The sequence below is a fragment of the Apteryx rowi genome, unplaced genomic scaffold (assembly GCF_003343035.1).
Source record: "Apteryx rowi isolate R43461 unplaced genomic scaffold, aptRow1 scaffold_306, whole genome shotgun sequence".
NCBI classification, from domain to species: domain Eukaryota; kingdom Metazoa; phylum Chordata; class Aves; order Apterygiformes; family Apterygidae; genus Apteryx; species Apteryx rowi.
The window spans coordinates 689507-711376 of NW_020449486.1; the positions used below are offsets into that span (position 1 = coordinate 689507).

Sequence of the window (21870 nt, forward strand, 5' to 3'; positions counted from 1 at the left end):
CTCATATTGCAGAATAATTGAGGTGAAGTGTCTAGGATTTCTACCCATGCGCTGTTGGTTGATTTAATAAAGCAGTATAATTGGCTGAAAAAGAAGAGAAACATAATGGCAACCCCAAATTTGTCCTATGTAAAATCTCACTATCTTGAATTCCAGGGAACAAAGGGATGGAAACAATAATGGGCAAGCAGGTTCCTCCGCTAATGTCCCCAGTCACCATTCACCAGGTTATGTTCTCCCTGAGCAGCTCCTTACAAAATCCTACTCTTCTTGTTTTAAAGAAAGGCATTAATTATATTCCCAGTGTAGACATTTATGACTATAGAGAGTGGCACAGAATCGTGCCTTAAATAATATTTTAGAAATAGAATTATTATGCTTCTCATCTATAAGGAATAAGTGTCTCAATCTCTATCRTTTTTCCAGTGGGAAAGCTGAGGCTCCATGAAGTCAGGCTCTATGTTTAAAAACGTGCCAATTTACTGTGGAGTCATAGCTGAATCAAGACATGTTTAGGTCTCAAAATGCCTAAAGTTCCTTCCCAAGAGTCACGAGATCAGGGGTACACTTGTTAGTCAGGTTTTTTGTGTCCCAGAATACCTGCTGGAAAAATGAAAATATTTATTCTGATGCTGCACAGAGGTATAAGGATATAATAACTGAGCTATAAAGAGTATGCCTAGTCACCTGTGAAAATGGGTTAAGATCTCTTATGTTGGAAAGCAAATGGTTTTCAATGCCATGAGTAGTGCACTAAACAAAACCATTTGTATCCCAGAGTTGCTGGGTGAACTAGTATAGTAGAAGATTATTTTGATTCTCAGAGACTTCAAAAAGAAGATAATATTCTGGTTTCAAGTGCTTGGCTTAAGAATCATAAAAACACAGTTTCAATTATATTTCCTCAACATTTTGTCAAGAAAGATCCGAAGCAGAACGTTCTTGTGAACTTTAGCATGTCCACGGCGCTTCTGCATTTCATCTTCCACAGCCAGCACGTAAGCTTTGTAAATGCTTAATGGAACACCAATCTGCTCCATTTCCAGCGTGATGCCAATCCCTTTAGGGGATCGCAATTATCACAGCCACCCTGAACAACCCAAAACTGCTGCACTGCTAAAAGCAGAGGGGGGCAGGACTATACCCTTCGCTCGAGTTTTGCTACAGCTTATCCACACTCTCACTTTTGCTCTCCCTTGGCCGCACATTTCAATGATGTCAATGTCTCCACTGGAAGAGCTATTTATCACCCTACCTCCAGCTACCACAGTAGCCCATCACCTCCCCATCACTGGCATATTTGAATTACCGGTGGGACTGAAAGGGCAGGATATGGCCACAACTGTAGTTTAGTAAAGACCTACAGCTGTCCTGCAGAAACTTGGGAAACCGAGTTTCCCAATAAGTAATACTCTTCTGCTTTGATAAAATACATCTTTCTTCCTGTTCTCCTTCCCACTGAGGACATCAGCTTCTAAAGAACCAACCATTCTTGGAGTATTCATCTGAAATCTTAATAATCTTTGCAGTTCTTATAATTTTTTTTCCAGTAATTTTGATGTATACAGAATTAGTACTTTGCACTATCGGGCTTTGGATGTTTGCTGAAGCATGTACTAGAGTGCGTTTAGGTGAGGCAACAACTTGACCCAAGTAAGAGCCGAAGGAGAAAAACACTGCTGCAAACTAACTTTTCTTTCATGAGGTTTCCCTCAAATCGTGCAGAGGTAACTGGTTATTTTTTGTAAGACCAAGATCATATGTGTGAAAGACAACACATCTCCCTTCTGTCATAGACAGGGCCAACGTTTCGCCTCTCTGTTTCTTCCTTAAAGTCACAATTTCATGGTTTCAGAAATCAGTAGCAGTTTTTCTTGACGACTAATCCTATGTGTAGGAATTTATTTATTTTTCTTCCCTCTGCCTGTGTTTAAGATAAAACTCAACACATCGATTATCCAAGAGTAGCCCTAGAATCTTAATAGGAAACAGAAATTTATAGAAAATATATTTTTTACCCCACGAGGTCTCAACTTGAGTGTAATTAAAATGACATTTTAGTGATGTCTCTGAGTCAAAATGTTTCAGGTTCAGAAAAATGTTAGTCTCCAGGAACTGTTAGTCTTAAGAAAAAATAATCTTGAAATATTTTGTATATCCCTGAAGCAAACCATTTTACCTTAGTGAATCTACTGAAACACTAGCACAGCTAGCAAATACTGCATATTTAACTTATTTTCAGTAGAAAATAACATTCTTGACTGCACAGCTCTAGACTACAGCTTCACTCTGGCACTCCAGAATAGTGCTGCATGCATCCTGCAGCATACACTGTATGATTAATCCTTTATAAAATATAATAATTATAATTAGCACATTAAGATTTCATTTATTTCAGCCTCTAATATTGACTTGTAGCAAATCCTTACCCTGCACAAAATGTAATTAAACCCAATTCTTTTGCTGATGGTTCTTTATTTTCCTTCAGCGATAATGTTTCTACACTCTGTTCAGGATCTATTGTGCAGGGATAGCGCAATAATTGCCGCTATTATTACTTCGTGTATTGGGAACCTTCAACAGACCAAGACTCCCTCATCCTAAAGTATGTGAGAAGGTGCCTACAAATGCTTGAGATCCAAGTAGGAAACAAGAACGAGTAGATGGATACCAGCAGAAGGGGAGTACGGAAGTTATATGACACTGTTAATCAGCATGGTAGTTTTATTCAGATTTACAGTGCTGTAGTCACAAAAACACAGGGCTGAGAGGGATCTGTTCAGCATTCTTTGCCTCAGATAAAGCTTTTTYCCCCCCCATTGTTCACCTCCCCTTTCTGAATAAACTTCTTATATTAGAAGACATTTGCCGTGTCCTCCAGAAGCGCGTCTTCTCTGAGAAAAACAAAACTTCCAACCCTTCCTAATATGGAAATGTTTCTTTAATGTTTTTTTATCTCCATGTCAAAAGGATTTAAACGGATTTTTTTTTGTTTTTAATATCTTTCTCTGGGTGCACTATTCTAGCTGAGGACTTACCAGCACTATGGAAAGGGAAATAGCTATTTTGCTAGCATACATAAAATATTCTCATTATAGGTAAGAGTTTGCCATGTTTGCAGTGAAATACCAAGCAGATTTTGGCTGTTAGGTTGTTATCTTGTTGTTTTGTGTTTTTTTTTGATCAGACTCCATCCTTTGGATTTTCCACCATCTCTCTGGTTTCTCCACACCATTTTGATTTCTGTTCCCCCTTTGAGAAGCACTTGCCGAAACCCTCAGTTTAGTGCCATCTGCRTGTTTTATGAGTATACTTTCCAACATCCTACTCAATAATAAAAAATTTTAAAAGGACAGGGTAATATCTGTAGGCTCCCACAGGTGATCCCTTTCTAATTCGATAATATACCACCAATAATATACTCTTYGAAAGGGATTTACGTCCTACTCCTACATTCAAATAAACCACTGTAAATCACTCTTCCCAAGGAAAGATACACAAAAGCGTCATAAATTGTTCAGGCTGTAGATGGATACTAAGAGATCAAATTGCAGCATGAAAGACTCCTAGCTGATGCACAGCGCATAGTTTTTGCCCTTTTGGTGATTACTGGGGCTACAGAGTTGCAGCGGCAACGGAGAAGATCGTGGGAGCCTGCAGTTAGGTTGTAAATTATTCTATGCAAAAATCTTTTCTCTTTATGTATGTCATAAAAGTGCCATTTATATTTACAGAATGCTACAAAAATTGCTCTACAGAACCAAAATTTGCATGTTTCTTAAGTTTTATGATATATATTTTTCTCACACAAGCCAAAGTACGCTATACTATTAACCAGAGAGAGAACAGATTAAAAATTACTATGTATATGAAAAGTGTTTGATTTATAACCATTTTAAGTACTTTCAGCTTTTACATTTTTGACTTTTCATAGATTCAGAAAAGTAATACAACATCAAGGCAAGGATGTGGGGGATTTTTTTACTGTAATTTCCTTCAGTTTCAGTAATTATATTGATTTTTACATGATGATGCAACACTGCACAAAAACAAGAGTTACAACAAAATAATTCAAGCATTTTATTAAAAAAAAAAGTCTTGGATTGCTGCACCTCTGATTTTTCCTTGAAACTGAAATAAAGAGAGGGAATGAAATCACCTGCTGTTACAATTAGCATTTAAATAGTCTTCATTTGGCAGTGAATTTTGCAGTCTCATTCAGGTTAAAGAGGTGAAGAAAGTGTTTGTTCCTGTTTGTGCAGGTGCTACTGGGTCAGGTTTCTCCTGAAAGGATTTGAGGATTCACGACTATTTGTGAACTGGTGGACCCCAGCTGTGTCCCAATTCTTCACATCAAGGCCATGCTTTAGTGTCATCCATGTTCAGACTAGGATGTCCACACTCTCCCTGTGCCTTCATTTCCTTGCAAAAAAGATGCATGGATGTGGGCTGGAAAGGACTTCTGGCCAGGTTTCTGATGTGGTGCACGTCACAGTGCGCACCTCCCTGCAGCTCAGTCTCAGCAGGAGGGATGAAATCTCAGTAAGGAGTCTTCATGAAGACAGGCTTAGACTCTTCTCAGAGAGGGAACATTTTATGGGTTCCCTGTAGCAAATCTTTTCTAATTTCCAGGACATATCTGAGGAAGCCCTGCGCGTTTTTTTTTTTTAACCTACTTTTCTACTTTTTCTAGCTTGATTTTGGTGAGGTGGGGCCTTTTGCTAGTGGCCACCCCTGGATGTGGATGTCTATGATTCCCACAGCTCAGAAAGAATTACTCATCACTGCAAGGTGACCCTGTGGCAAGGTGAATAAATCTCATCTCCACACAGAACTGTCAGGCTCAAGATGAGCAAAAAGCAGGAGTAATCAAGAGGATAGTTCTATCTATCTATGCATTGGTAATGCTCTCATGACACCATGTTTGAACTCTTGCCAGAAAATCAAAAGAGAAATGTCAACCTCTATCTCTTCCCACCCACTAGAGATACAACTGATGCATAGGGCAGCTGGGGAGGATGTGTTTTGTAGCATTGCCTGTGCATGAACATCTTGTAAGAGAAGTGAGGCAAGGAGAGATTTTTTTCATTTCTGTTCTGTCCAATGCAGAATAGTTCACTGTCTAATCCTAATTTATTGTCATCTTTGATAGCCTCTCAGCGAGTCCCAGGTTGCAGGGGTGAAGCAAATTGTTCCACACCTAGGGTGAGGTAACTCTCTCCGACCTTGTCCAAGACAAGTCAAAAATCATTACTGTTTGCAGTGCTCCTGGCGTAACACAGCACACAGTAGCTCTAACTGAGAGAAGGCAAATGTATATATGAATGTTGATGGCAGCATATAGTTTYGTGCTAATGCAGCGATATGTGTTACAGAACAGCCTTGCTCCAAGCCAGCTCAACGCACAAGCAGTGGTTAACATTTAGCTTTGTGAAAAAGGGATCTTGGACCATCCTGTTTTTTTTCTCTGCTTACGCTCTTTGGAACAATGAGACCAAACCCTAGTATTAACTATTTTGCTGTATTGTTTTCATTGGGAGCATTTATGAATATGCTGATTAGCATCCATCCGTAATATGTTTGGGACATACATACACTTGTCCTAGGAACTGGAGTTGGAGTTCCCTTCATATTGGCCGTGACACAACCATCAGATGGTAAAAGTGCTAATTTGTTGCCACATTGAATTATATTCAAGCTGGCAGTCTAGATGGACAAGATTTTAAAAGCCATCACGGGCCTCTACAGATTTGCTGCAATGCACTGGCATCATTCGTAATTGCAATATAGATTACTTAATTTATCTTCTCACCTCTATCACTTTATGCAATGTATATTTATTATATATAAAATCCTGGAATATATTTAACGCATTGAAATCTCTGAGTGTATGAGAAACAGCACATACCGCAAAGGTGCACTGGTATTTTTTCATGGCAGGATTGCGAAGCTGGCATGTTCGACAATAYGATGCAAATCATTCTGGCCATGGCATTAATAGCTAGGGTTAAGTTCGGTGTGGCCAAAACAGAATCCCCCCTAATTGCCTGGCGTTGCTCCTTACACAGAGAAGTTGGACAAAACCACCATCACGTCTGTCGGACATGTGGCCTGGAGAGCCAGTTAATCTTGGTCGTGTTTCTCGATCCATACAGCCGTATTGCATTCTGTGTCCTCCTAGGCAACATTTCTAGGAAAATATGAAAACTTTTGCATAAGCCCCTGCTACCTTACAATTTACAGTATAGTAGTGCCAGCCACGGGGTCCCAAGCCCAGTTGCTCTACTGCTGCTAATGAATGACACTGTTATTGCGGCCATCAGTAATGCAGAGCAGGCTTTGGATCAGCCAGCTTAGTACAGAGGCAGAGTAAGCTTGGGTAGAGTTAAACATTTGTGAGGATATGCCATGCATCGCTTCTGGCGACTAAAAGATGTTCCTCTTCTGAAATTCTTGTCTCAGCCACTGCTGGGTGCACAAAGTCTCTCAAAGTCTCCTTCCTTCTTAATCAGGGACAGTTTTCATGGTATTATAAATAAAATTTATAGTAAGCGTGATCATTATATCACATTATAAACAATGTTTTATCTCCCACCGGTGCTCATATCTCATTTGAAAATTTTCGCCATCGCTTTTATTTTTCTCTCTCAGATCCATTTTACAAAGGTGCTGTGTGGGATAATGAAGTGGATGCAGACCCACATATATTTTACAATAGTAGAATTCAAAACAGGACTTTATTTGATCTGATACCTACTTAAAAAAAGCTCATATTTAGACTCTGTAGAGAGATTAAGCATCTCATTCAGCATTTTTAATATAGTGTGAGCTTCAGAATAGATTTAGTTGCATATAAAATCTCTGACATTTGTATTGTAAGATGCACTGCAAAGTGAGCTACCTGGTTTTATCAAAGTCCTAGAGTCCTGAAAACTATGACGCTGGTGAAAGTTTGGCTTCTGAGTTTCACAGTTTGCCTCTGAGTTTCTTAATCTCTATGTCCATTTCATTCAAGAAGGACCCAAAGTAAAATGAAATGCAGTAGATTTTAAACAGGTTTTATTCTTTCCAGGAATATATTTAAGGCTTAGCTGTTTAAATAAGGCCACCAAACTTACTCACTCAGCTCCCCTTCAACGCTATCATTTCGCTAAGAACATTAAAAAATTCAGACTGAGCATCTCTATAATCTGGACCGGTATTAGCAAGTTTATTGGCCTGATTCTCTGTTCAGTTCACTGTTGATGATGATTTTGTGCTGGTTTTGTGGAGATACTTCCAACTGATGCCACTGGAAGAAAGAATAACACCAGAACCATTTTTAATAAAGCAAAGTTCCATATTTATTTTGGAAATAATACAACTAATTGTGTTGGTAGAAAAAATTGCCTTTGTAAGTGCAAGTGCAGGTTAAGTAATTCTGTCATCTGTCAGTGCCATAAACAGTACTTCTCGGATGTATTCTGCAAGAGTGACGTCAAAGTAAATGGGAGACAGAAGGCCTCTTATTTGGAAGGATATACTTACAAATTGTATAGAAAATGAGCCAAATAAACTTCTACTCTATAGAAGATCATTTAAGTTGATATAGCATTCTTACTGGAAGCAGCAGTTCTGGACATTATGTGTAGCCTGGTAAGGCTTTGGATCAGTCTTGGTTTGAGAATTTGATGCCTCTGCTATGCAATTGCTCTTTGCCTTCAGGCCAGTCATTTAAGGTCTCTCTTCTCTGCTCTGGGCAGGCAGGAGCAACATCAGCCTTTGGTTTGAGCAGACGGGAGTTTGATCTCTGCGTGGCACCAAGCCTAAGCTGATAGTGAGCTGCAGTAATATTCCAGAAAAACAAAAAAATAAAGTAAAAATTTTCAAATCATTTAAGAGCTTATGTTCTCTGCTGTTCTAACTTGGCTATAAAGCTTTTTGATCTGCTCTGAGTATGGGACAGAATGAGGTCATGTCTGCTCACAACAGTCTGTAYAGATGAACTTTTATTCTAACCACGCTTTGGTTTTCCAAACGGAAAATCCTGTGAATAAGAAGCACGGTCGGCTTTAAATTATTTCCTGCAGAGTTTGTTTTTAGCTCTATGCCTCTATTACCCAGTACAACAGATTGATTTTGTAGTTCTGAAACACAAATGTTAAAAATAGTAATAAAAGAAGACGTTTCAAACACTTTGAGGCTGTGAATTGTATCACATATTGACGATGAATTTGAGCAGTCTGTGTTTCCCCTGTGATTCATCGGGGAGTGTCCATCAACTTGAATCAATGAACCCTTTGTTATGCTTTATTTTCTCCAGTAGATTTTTAATGCTGATTCTGTCTTCAAAAACTATTTTTTCTTGTGTTGCTTCACATACTAGAACACTTCCACACATTCAAATTTTTCCTTATCTCTACAAGAAATCTGGTTCCATTCCTTTTATTTTAATCAGGGCAAGAACAGAAAGGTGAAGAATCTGGTTTTCTTGTTGATTTTGCACCAGTAGTACATCCGATCAAATCCATAAAGACTCTCCTCAGRGAGATCTTTGGAGACTTCTTTCGAGTTTCATTTTTCATATGGACTTCCAGAGTCATTAGGTTGTGTTCAGGGGCAATCAACTACAGGAACAGGACCATGATATCTATTGGCTCTTAACGCTAGATAAAAAGACCATAAAGATACCCTTCTGCTTTTCTTTCTCATCACTCTTCTCCTTATTGCATCAAAAAGCACTCCTCCAAGGCAGACTTCTCCCTTTTAATGGTTAGCTAATGTTTTAGCTGTAAATAAGATACCTGTTTTGAAAATGTTCTGGGAAACAGAGTAAAGATGATCTGTGCATTGTAGAAAATATAGAAAATTTTTATATTACAGTTACCAAATTTAAATCCATCACACTGAATTCTAGACAGTGTAATTGAAAATAAATGGAAAGAAATGCAAGAATTTTCAAATTTGAGGAAAATTTTCAGATTTCATTAGTCTTCTGCAAGTCGAGGAAAACCCATAATTTTTGCATATCTGTTGGAATTAAGACCTTTTGTAAGCGTAAATGATCAGCCTGGAGAATAAGCACCTCCTATGGGCAGATGTCAGCAGGGAAATGAGAATGTTTTGAGCTTGCCAAGATTGTGGGAAGCCCGGATTAGTCTGAGCAACGCAGGTACAAAATATTATAATCTCTCTTGATACTATCCAAGGGGAAAATGAACAGCCTTGTTATCCCTTTTGGACATGTGCCAAAGCATGAAATCAATATTGAACTTCTCGCAGCAAAGCATGAAGGTATAGACCAGTTATAATGAAAGGTGACCTGGACATTTTGTAATTAATTGGATGGACAGCTATTTGTGACTCCAAAACATGACTCACTATTAGATGGATAGTTTCAGTCGAGTTTTCAGCCAGATCGTTTTCAGAACATTTAGGACGCATTTGTATACCACTTCTTCTTGCTGTTTATTTTTTGTGATTTGCAGCATACTACAAGTAAGCTGTATTTCTTCATACTGTTGCTATACATTGCTTGGATGATTGAGCTTCTTCTGCAGCAACAAAGATTAAGTCACAAGGGCGCTGGAAGTGTATCGCAAACAGTAGATAAAAGACAAACACAGAGCCGCACGAGTAGGTGGAGAAAAGAAAATCCCGCACAGATTTCATCAGAGGAGGAATTTGGGGGGCTATTTTACATGTTACAGATGTTACATTTCTATCAGACATGGACAAAATGAAATCTTTCTTTCCTGTAGTAAATGCTCTGGTGCTCAAAACAGCTGAGAATTTCCAAATCATTTATGTCACAGTGGCTGGGAAAGTCATCTGACTGACCCTGAATGAAAGTAGTCAAGAAAGGAAAGACATTTGAATTAATTGTAGATACATAATTTATACAATTTTTATTAAAATTAATTTATACATTTCTGTATATTTCATATGCATATGCAAGAACATAGTGAAGCTGTTACTAATGAATTCTAGTTCTGGAAGTAGAATTTCAAATGCTAGGAAATTGATAAGATGAAAAAGGCTTACAAAGGGAAAAATATTACTAGGATAGTTCAAAGGAATGCTATATTAAGATAAAAAGGAGTCCTAGTGATAGTGATGCTTCATTATGAGAGTGAAAAATAGTATAAATATCAGCAATCATGTGGAAAATGTACATGCATTCAAAATTATTTCTGTTTTGAGTTTTGGAAAATGCCAGATGATCATGGTGATAGGGTTAATGAAAGAAATACTTGTGATTCCAACAATGAGAAATATGTTTAAAAGCAGGTTTTTTGCACCTTGAAATTTTACTTTTTAATCTCCAGGTCTGGATAAGTGAGATGATTGATGATTTTAAGAGACCTACATGTGATGCATTCTATATTATCAGGTCGAGATTCTGTTTCCAGTTAATGGAAGTTGTTATCTTGGCCATGTTGCAATGTTTTCCTCTATTATCGTGTTTCTGTACCCAGGTAGATATTTTCAGAAGGCTACTCAAGTCACTATTTGACCTTGTCTTTCTTAGTCAAACAGATTGAATTCCCCAAGGAATAGGAAATGCTTCCTAACTCCCTTTTCATTTTCCAATTCCCTTCTCCCTCACCTTGCATAGTAAAAAACAGCTTTTACAGATATTTACCAAAGGTTGAGGTAGTTTTTCCATCACTTGACTTGTTTTAATGAACACCGAAAGTTCAATGGCCTGTGCCGTTAAAGAGGATTTTTTCACTCAGCAATTTGTGAATAGAACAACCTCGGATATTAGCTGTGTTTGCTTCTGTCCATATCTGGGAGAAGCTCCTGCTTAAAAGCAAATTTTTCTGTGTTCTCTGCTAGCAAATATTTTGCACACTTATGCATTACTGTTGCAGCACTGCTGGTAGGTAGCTGCAAGGTAACCAGGTTTTGCTGCCTCTTTTATAACATCTGTAGGAGCATGGTGCTACTGGGGCCAAGCAGGGTAGGTACCTTCCACGCCGAGCCAGGTTTCTCTCTTCTTGGAGAGAGGAATTAGCCTGACGTTTGGTTGACCTTTTTCTTCCAACGCTTAATATGGGAGTCATCTCCTTTTGTATCATCTTGGCCTTATTCAAGCTATGGCCTCAAGCCTTAAGAAATCCTCAGGCATTTAAGGAAGGTAGGTGGTGGAAAACACCATGTATTCTCCTGTTGAGCTTTTCTGCCAACAGATTAACTTGCAGCTCCTTGGGGAGCTTTGGCTTCAGAATCCCACTGTCATTCCAGCCCATTTGAAGCCTTCACCTTTCTGCCAGCCAAAAGTGGAGTGGTGTCATACAGAAGACATTAAGAGAAGTGAATGCAACAGAGTTCTGTGGTATTAAAATTGGCATGAAATTAGTTCCCTAAATACACCTTCCAAGTTATGTACCACCACTGGTTATTCATATTCATGCTTAGTGGCATTAATGCCATTTTATGAAACTCCCAAGTCACTAATAGTGAGGCCTAACATTGCTAATTGCAATAAGTTTGCCTAATCCACTTGCAATGGACTGTTGACTAAATAAAGCATGTATTCACCTCGTTCATTTGTGCTATACGCTAGAACTTTGCCTAATGCAAAATATAACTTGAAGGCAGCTTACCTAAAATGATGATATAGTTCTGTCTCCTCAGAAAAATTAGGCTGAGCACTGAAATCATAACTTTTTTGGCATCTCATACTACAGCAATATAAGAAGCACAGGACTATGAGGAATACTATGGTATTATAAATTGTCAGTCTGCAAACCCAGTTAAAATGGATCTAATTTATAAAGGAGAAATCTAATGAAAAAAATCTTATTAACGTGAGCTTTGCATAGGYCCTTTCTTTTTTTATCAGAAAATCTTCATCCTGCTCTTGTTTCTTCCTATTCATTGAAACATTCATCCCTTGCCTTTGTCTGAGCCCTACCTGGTGATGGCCTGACCTTAGGGAAGACTGTAGTGTTCGTGCAGAAGTCCATCACACTCACTGTAAACCTCTTAGTAGGCTCTGGCTTAATCATCTGCGATGGCAGAGATTATATTCCTATTTCAAATCTTCTGCACAGTACAGTCTTAAAGTAGAATGTCTAATGCTGCATTTTTTTTATTTGCTTTGACTAGATGTTTTATATAGAGCTTTTCCTGTATCTCCCCATACCATATGATTTAAAATGTATTGAAATGAATGCAGCGGTAGAAGAAAAATTCTAAAATTTCTATACACATTAGAAAAAAAGCAATGGCTTGAAATCTAAAAGAGGAATTGACAACCCTTGTTTGCCTGCTGCCCTGGAATTACTTGCAGATCCTCATGTAATTTAAGCTCCTTTCAAGCGAAAAATGTGTCCACAGTAGTCTATGAAGGGGTGCCATGTGTCATAAAGTTATTCTTAGATCAAGCATCATTCTGAAAGTCAGAGCATAGCAAAACAAATAGGAAGTAGTAGGAAATAATGAGCGAAATAGCCCTGAAATAAAAGCTGTGGTTTAAACTGTGCTTTCTTTCTCCCTCCCTGACTCCTTGACTGATGGTCTTTCCACCAAACCTGGTCCAACTGCAACGAATGGCAGGAGACCCCCTTTGACAGTTGGAGAGGCTGTGACACAYGTACCATGCTGCCAGCCGTAATTGGCCCTCCTAGGCTGCCGGGATCTTCTGCGCCTCTGTTAACGAGCCAGCCAGGAAACGGGTTTTTGGTAGGACCTACCAGTCTACACTTCCATTATATATGAGGACGGAGGGAGCGCTGCCCACAGCCCTTAGCACTATTTAGGATAATAATGTAGTTCCATTGCAGGTGTCATTCGGGGAGCTGGGCTGACTTATGTCCTCTCTCTCCTACAGACCCAGAACTCAAAGCCATCATCCTTCTCAACAACAGCCTTGGCCATGAGCACCCAGAAACTCTTTCCAGTGGCTAACATATTGTTTGGACTGGAAGTAGATGGGCAATGTAGGGGGCACCACCTGCTACTAAATCTTAGCTTCTTGATAGCGCTGTGGTAGCTGCTGGTCCTGGCTCTTAAACAAGGGAAGAAGAGGAAGAGGAGGAAAGAATAAGCTTCTAATACCTCCAGTGTTTGTATTCAGGGCATAATTGGTTTTCTTGACCAGCAGCCAGCGCTGATGCTATGCTGTTCTGTGGGAGGCGTTCTCCTGATGAATGGTCCTCCAGCGACTTTGGATCGCCGTATTTTCCTTGCTAAGAAGATCATTAACTCTGTCAGACCTGCTAGGCTGCCATTGGCAGTAGACAGGAGCATGATTTCTAAAGGAGAATAATGCATATTTGGTACAAAAAAATCGTTTGGGGGCTGGCAAGTTTGTATTAGGGAGAAGGGCTGCAAGAGAAACAGATAAGTAAAAAACAGTTTGGCTYCACTGTGCAATGAGAGAGGGGAGAATGGAAGAGGAGAAAATATACTGTTGTTCGCAAGGTGATATCAAGAGAAGAAATGGAATTTGTATATATATATAGATATATGCATATATAGATAGATATGCATATATCTATATATATATAGGACATGTAAAAGGAACATAAGGATATGATTGTACTTTACCTTTTTTTTAATAAGAGAAATTACTTATAATTTCAAGACAGCAGTTACTCGTGCCTTTCAAATATCCAGGAAGCATTTGTGAAAGCCTCCTCACTCAACCTGCTAGAAATAGCGTGAAGAAAACGCTACCCAGCCCTGAACTCCAGCTCAGGCTTCCTTGCTCTCACAGCTTGTTGTCACCGGCCCATCTTCTTTCCAAAATCAGATGTCTTTCCTCGAGTTTCCTGCTGGAGAAGCTGCTGGTCACTTCTTGCTTATCCACAGCTAGGTATCAGCTCTCCTTGTAGCGTGCAGCTTACTCTATATTGTCCCATATCCCTCTTTTTTCTGCAGAAATGAAGCTTCCCCTCATCTCCCCCASAGGCTTTAGGTCTTAATCTCTCAATGCTCCAAAACACGTGGTTTAAGAAAGGCGTCAGAAAAAGAGTAGAGTCGATTACCAAGGCCCTTAAAAGCTTCAGCTCAGTCTGTCACAGTTACAAAATTGTGTAGTCCTTTTTAAAATTCAGCTCCCATATTCCACACCATCATTTTCCATAGCAGTGAATTTCAAAGGGTGATTACCTGCTGTGCTAATAATTATTTCCATTTACATGCTCCAAATCCAAAAAGAACACCCCAAGACTTTCTTAAAAGCATTATCCTACTTCCCCTCTCTAAAAGAGCAAAAAGTATGGCACAATTATCCTTCCGTCGCAGAAACTGTGGCAGAAAGGTCCTCTAACTCAGGTCTGATCAAATAAACCAAAGACATTTCTTATAATGGTAGAATAAGTCTGTCCCTGTTTTCAGTAAACAGAGAACTTCTAATAGAACAGGAGGAGCTGAATTTGGTATTATGGATGGAGACCACAAATTCTGGTGTTACACTTCAAAAAAATTATTGGATATCTCTTGGAGAAGAGTTATTGGAATGTCTTATTATCTAAAACCACAGTTCACAAAGAAGCGTGAAAGAAGACAATCAGTTTAGTTACTCTAAGGTTAAGGGGTCACTCACTCAAAGATTGTAATTATTTACACAGAAATTACCTAATACTTAGAGGAACTTTTAATCTGCCTGACATGCGCATGAAAAGCTGCAAGAATTGGAAACTGAAGTTGGCAGTGTTCAAACTGAAAATAAAATGCACTCTCTTAGCACAGAAAGCAGTTAAATACTGCAGGAGATTACTGAGAAATGCTGTGAATTCTTCAGTTTTTAAATCAAGCTGGGATATTTTTCTCGGAGACATTTTCTTCTTCAGTCCCAAACTTGCTGACATAGATGAAAGAGCCATTTGGTGCTATTGTACTGTCTGCATTAAAAAGAGGATAGATGAATGGGTCACGGTGGTCTCTTCTGTCCTAAAGAGCTCTGACAAAAAAAAMCCTAACGAAGGCTGTAGAAAATTAGCTTTTATCAGAATTTCAACYTTTCTATTATTATCCTTGTGTTTGAACCTCAGCTTTGATATGGACAATTAGTCACATAGCAAGTTGAGAAGAAAAGAGTCCATGAAGGTATAGAATATATTTTATATGAATCATTTACATTATAGAGTTTGCATTCTTATCTTGCCATCAGAGTGACTTTATCTTGGTGGTCCGGTCAGGTACTGTAATCAAGGTATATTTTCTTATGTATTAAAATGAAAACAAAAACTCAAATATGCCAAGAAAGCACAGAATGTAAATTAAAAATATTTTTCATATTTCTCTTTCATTCATTTTAAAAGTACAGTGGCAGAAAGGACAGGGCAGGGAAATTCACTGTATTAAGTGCCTGTATTAATCTGGTCAATGTGCCTAATCAATACCTTTTCTCATTTCACAGAGGAAGAATGTTTGTTTCATTTTACTCATCACTTTCTACTAATGTTCAGTACTTCCAATAAATTTTGAAGGAAAAGGTTACCAGTTTTATAGGTTCTTAAAAGAAAAGTAAATTTTTTAGATGAAGTCCTTAAAAACTGATAAATAAGTCTAAAAGACTGCCAAAACTCCCATGAAATAGCAATCTCCAAAGGCCAGTTCAGGAGCACTGAGGATGTGCAGGGACCTTAAGAAACTGTGGGGATCTGGTTGGTCCCATGCTCTTGACCGGCAAATTGCATTAAACACCAGATAAGTAACACAAAACCTTTTTCTACCGTAGTTCTTGCACTTTTTTTTCTGAGAAAAGATGGCATCTGCAAGAATACATCTGAGAGGGAGGGTAGTTTGTAAGACCTGCACCAAATTATCCCCTGCAAGTCTAAGACAGCCTGGGGGCAAGGCGGTTTGGAAATGCCAGCGAATCAGGACGACATTGGAAAGTAGAAGAGCTATCCAAAATTTATTCAGTTGGGTTCTCCTCATGGATTTGAACTTAAAATTATTGAAAAAAACCTGCTTTGCTTCAGCTATCCCTCAAGTGTTATTTGCTTGCTGCATCCTTGATTTTTGTCTTTTGTGTCAATTCTGTAAGTGAAYGCTGTGCTATATTTAGCTGGGACCTTCAGTAGGATCTTTAAAGCTCTCTAAGCTATATGCTTTCCTACAGTCTTATCTGAGGGCAAATCTTAATTGACATGGCTTTACAAATGACTCCACAAAGCAGTAGCTGAACAGGTCCACAGGTTGCCTTGGACTTAATTTCCCAGTGCTCAGACTGCCTTGCAAAAGCAAAGTTACTGCAGATGCTGAGCAGCAAAAGAAGCGTCTCAACTAGATTTTGAGGACAATGAGTCCTTCTGCTAATAACTCTATCTGCTATCTTAATTGGCAAGTAAATGAATAAAAGATGTGTTTATTACTGTGTAATTGACTTGTTTGCTTTCCTTGCTGTCATTGATTTATTTTGGAGAGGGGAAGGGAACGCATCTTTGAATTCATTTATGTCCCTCCTACAGTAGAAAAGAGTCATCTGCTTGTAGGAATCAGATCCACCCTCTGCATAACTCTTCAAAAAGGAGCCAAAAGTACAGAAAACTTTGGAAGCAGGGCGAAATGTGGCATGATCATGTATATCTAAATTTTCAGATGAGGCAACTAGGTACTTAAGTGGCTTATCAAGAAAAAAGCAAGCAACATGGTCCATTTCTTAAAAGATTTTCAAAGTTTGCCTTACAAGATGCTAATGCAAACACCTGTTGCATTTGTTCCAAAAGTCTGTGTTCTTCCTAATTTACTTTCAGGGCTTAGCAAATCTGGTTCTTCTAGGGCTATAGTCACAGCAGAGGCTAATCAGAAACAACAGGGACAGCAGCACCCTAAGTGGCTTATTTTTTATTTATTTATTTTTTCCAGGCAGCGATTTTGTTATGGAGTATTCCCTCCACTTCTAATAAATAACACTTGTTGCTTGTCCTATGCATACAGCACATGACAGAGTATCACTGTCAAGGCTCGTTGTAATACATCGCCCCCAGCTAGTCAGCAGAGCAGCATAGTTTGCARATGAAGGCACTTGTCTGAATGACGTATTTCTGAATGAGAATTGCTTTGCTTTGCAGAGAGTTTGGCCGCTGGAAAGTAAACAACCTTGCGGTTGAAAGAAGAAATTTCCTTGGCTCACCGCTGCCACTTGCCCCTGAATTCTTCCGTAACATCAGGCTCCTAGGACGCCGCCCGACGCTTCAGCAGATCACAGAAAACCTTATCAAGAAATATGGGACGCACTTCCTACTGTCAGCTACCTTGGGAGGTAGGCTTAACATGCGGAAATGTTGTGCATGACTGAAGTGAAAGCACTGGTCACGACTGATTTCGCTGTAAAGCTGTGGTGTCCCCAGGTCCTGTCCTCCAAGCAGCTAAGCGGAGCTCCTATCCCAGGGCTGAACCTTGCAAGCCACATGTAGATTTTGTCTACAAGCTTCACGTCCTTTTTCCTGCTAAACTTTGCTTTCTTGGTTCTGCCCAAACAATTTTAGGGGTAAAAAAGGTTGAGGAACCCCACTGCTCTGCCTGAGTTCCTAGTATGGATGATCCTCCCCCTTGGGTCCAGCACAGCACCACAAAGATGAAGCAACAAAAGCAGTAACAATTATTCCTGGGAAATCTTTTCAGCTAGGAGCCGTACTTAAATTACTCCGACTGCTGGGAAGTCTCAATATTGTCACCCCTCTTTTTTTTAGGATTAGCCCCCAGTTAACCAGCAGGACTAAAAGTTCAAAAATGGCATGGTGAGACTTTGCTGCGTGGTTCCTACCAACTTAACGGCAGCTACATTTCCAAGTCCCTGCAGACCAATTTGGAAAGGGTAGCCTGGTGTGTAATTGGGATCCGGTTACAAAACGGATTGAAAAAATCCGGTGGAAAGGCCTAATGTTCAAGAGAGAGCATAAATTGCTCGGACTGAAAGATAATTAGTGCATGCGATTGCCCATCTAGGCACCGCAAAATGAACTGACATTTTAGAAATGCAGTTTTATCCCTCAGTGGGCCATTATATTAAAGATAATTCTAGTGATTGAGTATCCTTCCAGCAGGACAATCCTGTCAAAAGGCTTTATTCACCTGAGGAATGGTTTTCTTTAATATATTTCATAACTGAATTCTAACCATATATTAAGGAAATGACAGCCTTCCTTTTCTCTTTTGGCCAATATATGAGTTCTGTAACAGCTGAAGTGGCTCACAGCAACTCCTTTTCAGAGAAGACCATTCTAGAAGCAACGGGAATTTCTGTTACTGGAGTTATTTCAAACAACAATACATTATTTTCTATCGTTATTTGGGGAAATAGCACTCCCACAGCAAATCCATGGCCATGAAAATTTTAAGCATAAGTTACCTGTGCTGACCAGCAATTTGGAATAAAATTCACAGAATTTCTTTAATTGCTCAGTATGTTTCTTCCATAGAAAAAAGTCCACTTTTTTTGTAACAGTATCTTTTCTTGTGTGTGCAGCACTCAGCACAGCTGAACAGTAAACCTGGCTGCGGGAGAGAAAGAAAATATTTAATAAGTTATTAGGCATAATGTTTAAAGATTTGGCTCCAACATAGATCCCATTGCAAGGATTATGGTAAAAATCTCATTCAGTTATTTGTTAATTATTGCCTAACGTATCTTTCAGTACTAAAATCCATAATCTGAAATCCATTTTGGAGCTGGAATTGGATGAAATTCAAGGGAAATGCCCTAGCACACCTCTGTGCYCTTTCACAAGTGTTAAGCACCAGTGACGCATGGACTGGCCCTGAGTGAGAACGAAAACTTAAGGCTAGTTCTTTTGAAGACACGGGAAAATTCTATCTTAAACGTTAAAAATCTCTCTGAGCATGAGATTTGCTGGAGGGAAACATGGGTACGGTACCCTTCCCTCATCCCTGTTAATATCCCCTCACCAAGGCCCTGAAATGCCAGAGGTGCCACACACTTGCAAAAATTTCCTGCTTATAGGCAGGCAATGTTGACCTTTTTGGCTCTATCAAAGCTTAAAGAAAGCAAAGGGAGTTTTTGTAATGACTTTGGTGGGTTTCGATTTAGGTCCTTAGCCTCAATTTTTAGGCAAGATTTCAGGTATACCTTCTGCCTTCCATTGTCTTTGGATTGGTGCTGAATATCTTTGAAAAAATTGGATTGGTTAAAATAATTACAGGAAATTGGTAATTTCTAGGAATGCTTTCATGGGGTTGCTGATGTCCCTATACTTCCCTGTATGCTTGTGTCAGTTTTCATTTTTGGGCTAGGCTGAATGGCAGTTCCCAGAGATACCTTGTCCACACTTTATTAACATGTAATTAGATTTTTTCTTTCAGTAATGCATTCATACCTTTCCTTTAATTGTGACTGGTTTTCATCTGAAAGCTGTATTGCTCATGTAGTTTGTTAAAAGCAGAAGAGCAAAACTGAGTGTGTATAATTCTTTTATATAATGAATCCCCAATCATCTGTATTCATGGGCATAAAGGAAAGCTTGGCAAATGAACGACCTTGTGGTAAGATTTGTGTACCTCTGTGGCCATTTGGCTTTCATGAATATCCCTTTTTGACCATAAAGGGAACTCTTGCACATGGTTATCCGTAAAATGTTCCCAAGTCTTTATTCAGAACCAGAAAAATATTCTCCTCAAGGGCATTCTAAAATGTGAACTTAGGGAAGTTGCACAATTTTTCACGTTGCTACAAGATAGCATGGAAAACGACGTTTCTCGTTGCTTCTATTTCTTACCGAAGTTTTGTCCGCAAGTGGCTGTAAGCAAAGTCAAGCAGGTCCATAGTGAGCAGCTTCGGGTTGCTGGATCGAAAGACACTGTGCAAGCCAGCGTTTGCACAGCACGAGGYGGTGCTGAGCGATGGGGTCACTGAGGAGCGCGCTTGCCCGTGCACAGGAATAACCTCTTCCACTTCTGCGTTGACCGCCTGCGGTGCCAAGCCTGCGTTTCACTTTGTGCCCGAACGGGGAAGCTGAGTGGGGCTGGACCTTCATYAAAAGGTGAAGACGACTCCCCCCCTCCTCGAGGATGAGTGTTCAGGACTCGACTGAACACAGCCCTGAGCAGCCTGATCTAATTAGACCTGCTTTCAGCTGGGCATTGGACGAGATGACCTCTGGAAGTCCCTTCCAACCTAAATTATTTTATGATTCTATGAAATGTATTTCTAAATTCTCCACAGGCTTTCAACTAGCAGTCCCCAAAAGCCAAGGTTCTCCTCTGAATGAAAGGCAATGTGCAGTACTACTTATTTTCCTTTCTTCTGCATTTGTACTTGTGCTTTTTTCTTGCCCACTCCAGGATGAAATGAAAGTCCAGATTTCGAAATAATATACAAGATAATTAGCTGCCGTAAACCACAGTGGTGTACAGCAAGCAGTATGTTGCAGTGTGTGCTGCAGAACTGGAAGTTATTGTGAAGCTTAAGGCATCGCTCCTGACCAGATGTAAATGGATGAAAATTTTAACAGACCCCACTTTAAAAGCCTTCGTTTTAATGCAGTTCTCACATATAGATGACAAGGCTGCTTAGCAAACCTGGTGATGAGGAGATTACTAACAAACATATTAGGCGATATAGTTAATAATAAACGTATTAGCTAATACAGCATATTAGTTAATAAAATAGCTAGCAAACATATGGTTAAATGATAGGCCCTTGCTCCTGGCATTTTGGCAATGTGAGCCTGACTCTGGCGCTTTGCAAGATGAAGATAGTGGAGCGTACAAATAACACAGCAACAGTTTTGAGTAAGTGGGTTTTCAGGAGGTTTTCAGGAGGCTTGTGACGAAATTCGAGCAAGCAGATGGCAATTGGCCAACTGCTCATCTCAAACGTTTGAGATGTATTTATTTGGCTGTCATCGTCAGTCATCATTGTTCAATGCGCTCACTACCAGAGCATCATTAGCTTCCTTGACATATTTCCTAGACAGTGTTGCAGGCTTCGAGAGCCGAAAGAAGAAAAGGTAGTTTTGTCTTTACCGCAGGCAGTCTTAATGGACATGGAGCTCAATCCCAATTTGTCATCATTCTCCTTTCCACGCACTGCAGTTCTGCAGTTGTGTTCGATATTTGCACCTTTACTATTCCGCACATTGGATAAAGACAGTCAGACTTTCCTTCCTGCTGATATTCCTCTTGAGTGGTATGTTACTCTGCCTGTATAAATGATGGGAGAAATTCTCAGCTTGCAGAAATGGGTGGATCTCGATGAATTCTGAGGGATTTATGATTGTTTACACCAAGTGCAGGTATGACCTTTGCTCCCTATGAAATTTCTTGCAAGGTAAGATGCAAACTTATTTGCAAATAAGGGAGGGAGAATCCGGACCGAAATGACTGATGTGAGAAAGGAACTTAAAAATTTACTGTTGGACCTGCAAACTCTTCAAAGATATTTAAATTGCCAGCTTTTAATATTATGGATGATAAGGAGAAAAAAAAAATATATATATATATAGTATGTATGTATGTATGTATATGTGTGTATATATATTGTATTTCTTTCCTCTCCTGTGTGTTCAATGAAGAAAAATTTCAAATCCTCCTAAAACAGATGTTATGTGTGGAATAAACACGCACTGTTATTCGGTCGGACCACAGAAATGATACCACATCTGGCCTAGTGTTAACTTATATACTTTTTGAAGCTGTGCACTTCCACCAACATCTGCTTAAGTCTGGGAAAATGATCTGATGAAACCCTAGTGGTACATTCTATGATCCATACATGAATAAAATTTCCACCAGGGCTGAGCTATTTTGCATAACAAAGGCATAAAATAGTTTCAGACTTTTTTGCTATGTTGAGACATAGCTGTTGTAACTCAGGTATTCTGCCTGATCAGAAACTTTTGAGAAGTTCACAGGTSAAAGACACATGTATGTATGTGAATACAGGGCTCTAAAAAGGAAGCTGTGGGT

At 39.3% G+C, this 21870-nt stretch overlaps 1 protein-coding gene across 2 annotated transcripts in view; it reads left to right on the forward strand.

Annotated features, from left to right (window-relative positions):
• The window catches only part of LOC112968203 (BMP/retinoic acid-inducible neural-specific protein 3), a 192019-nt gene that overhangs the window by 81984 nt on the left and 88165 nt on the right, over window positions 1–21870 (forward strand). The window contains exon 2 of one of the 2 annotated variants that reach the window (XM_026070185.1): window positions 17016–17206. The exons of the other annotated variant lie outside the window; for it this stretch is intronic. Within the exon in view, the coding sequence (XP_025925970.1) occupies window positions 17016–17206 (191 nt within the window). The remainder of the gene's footprint in view (window positions 1–17015; window positions 17207–21870) is intronic. 2 annotated transcript variants of the gene reach the window in all.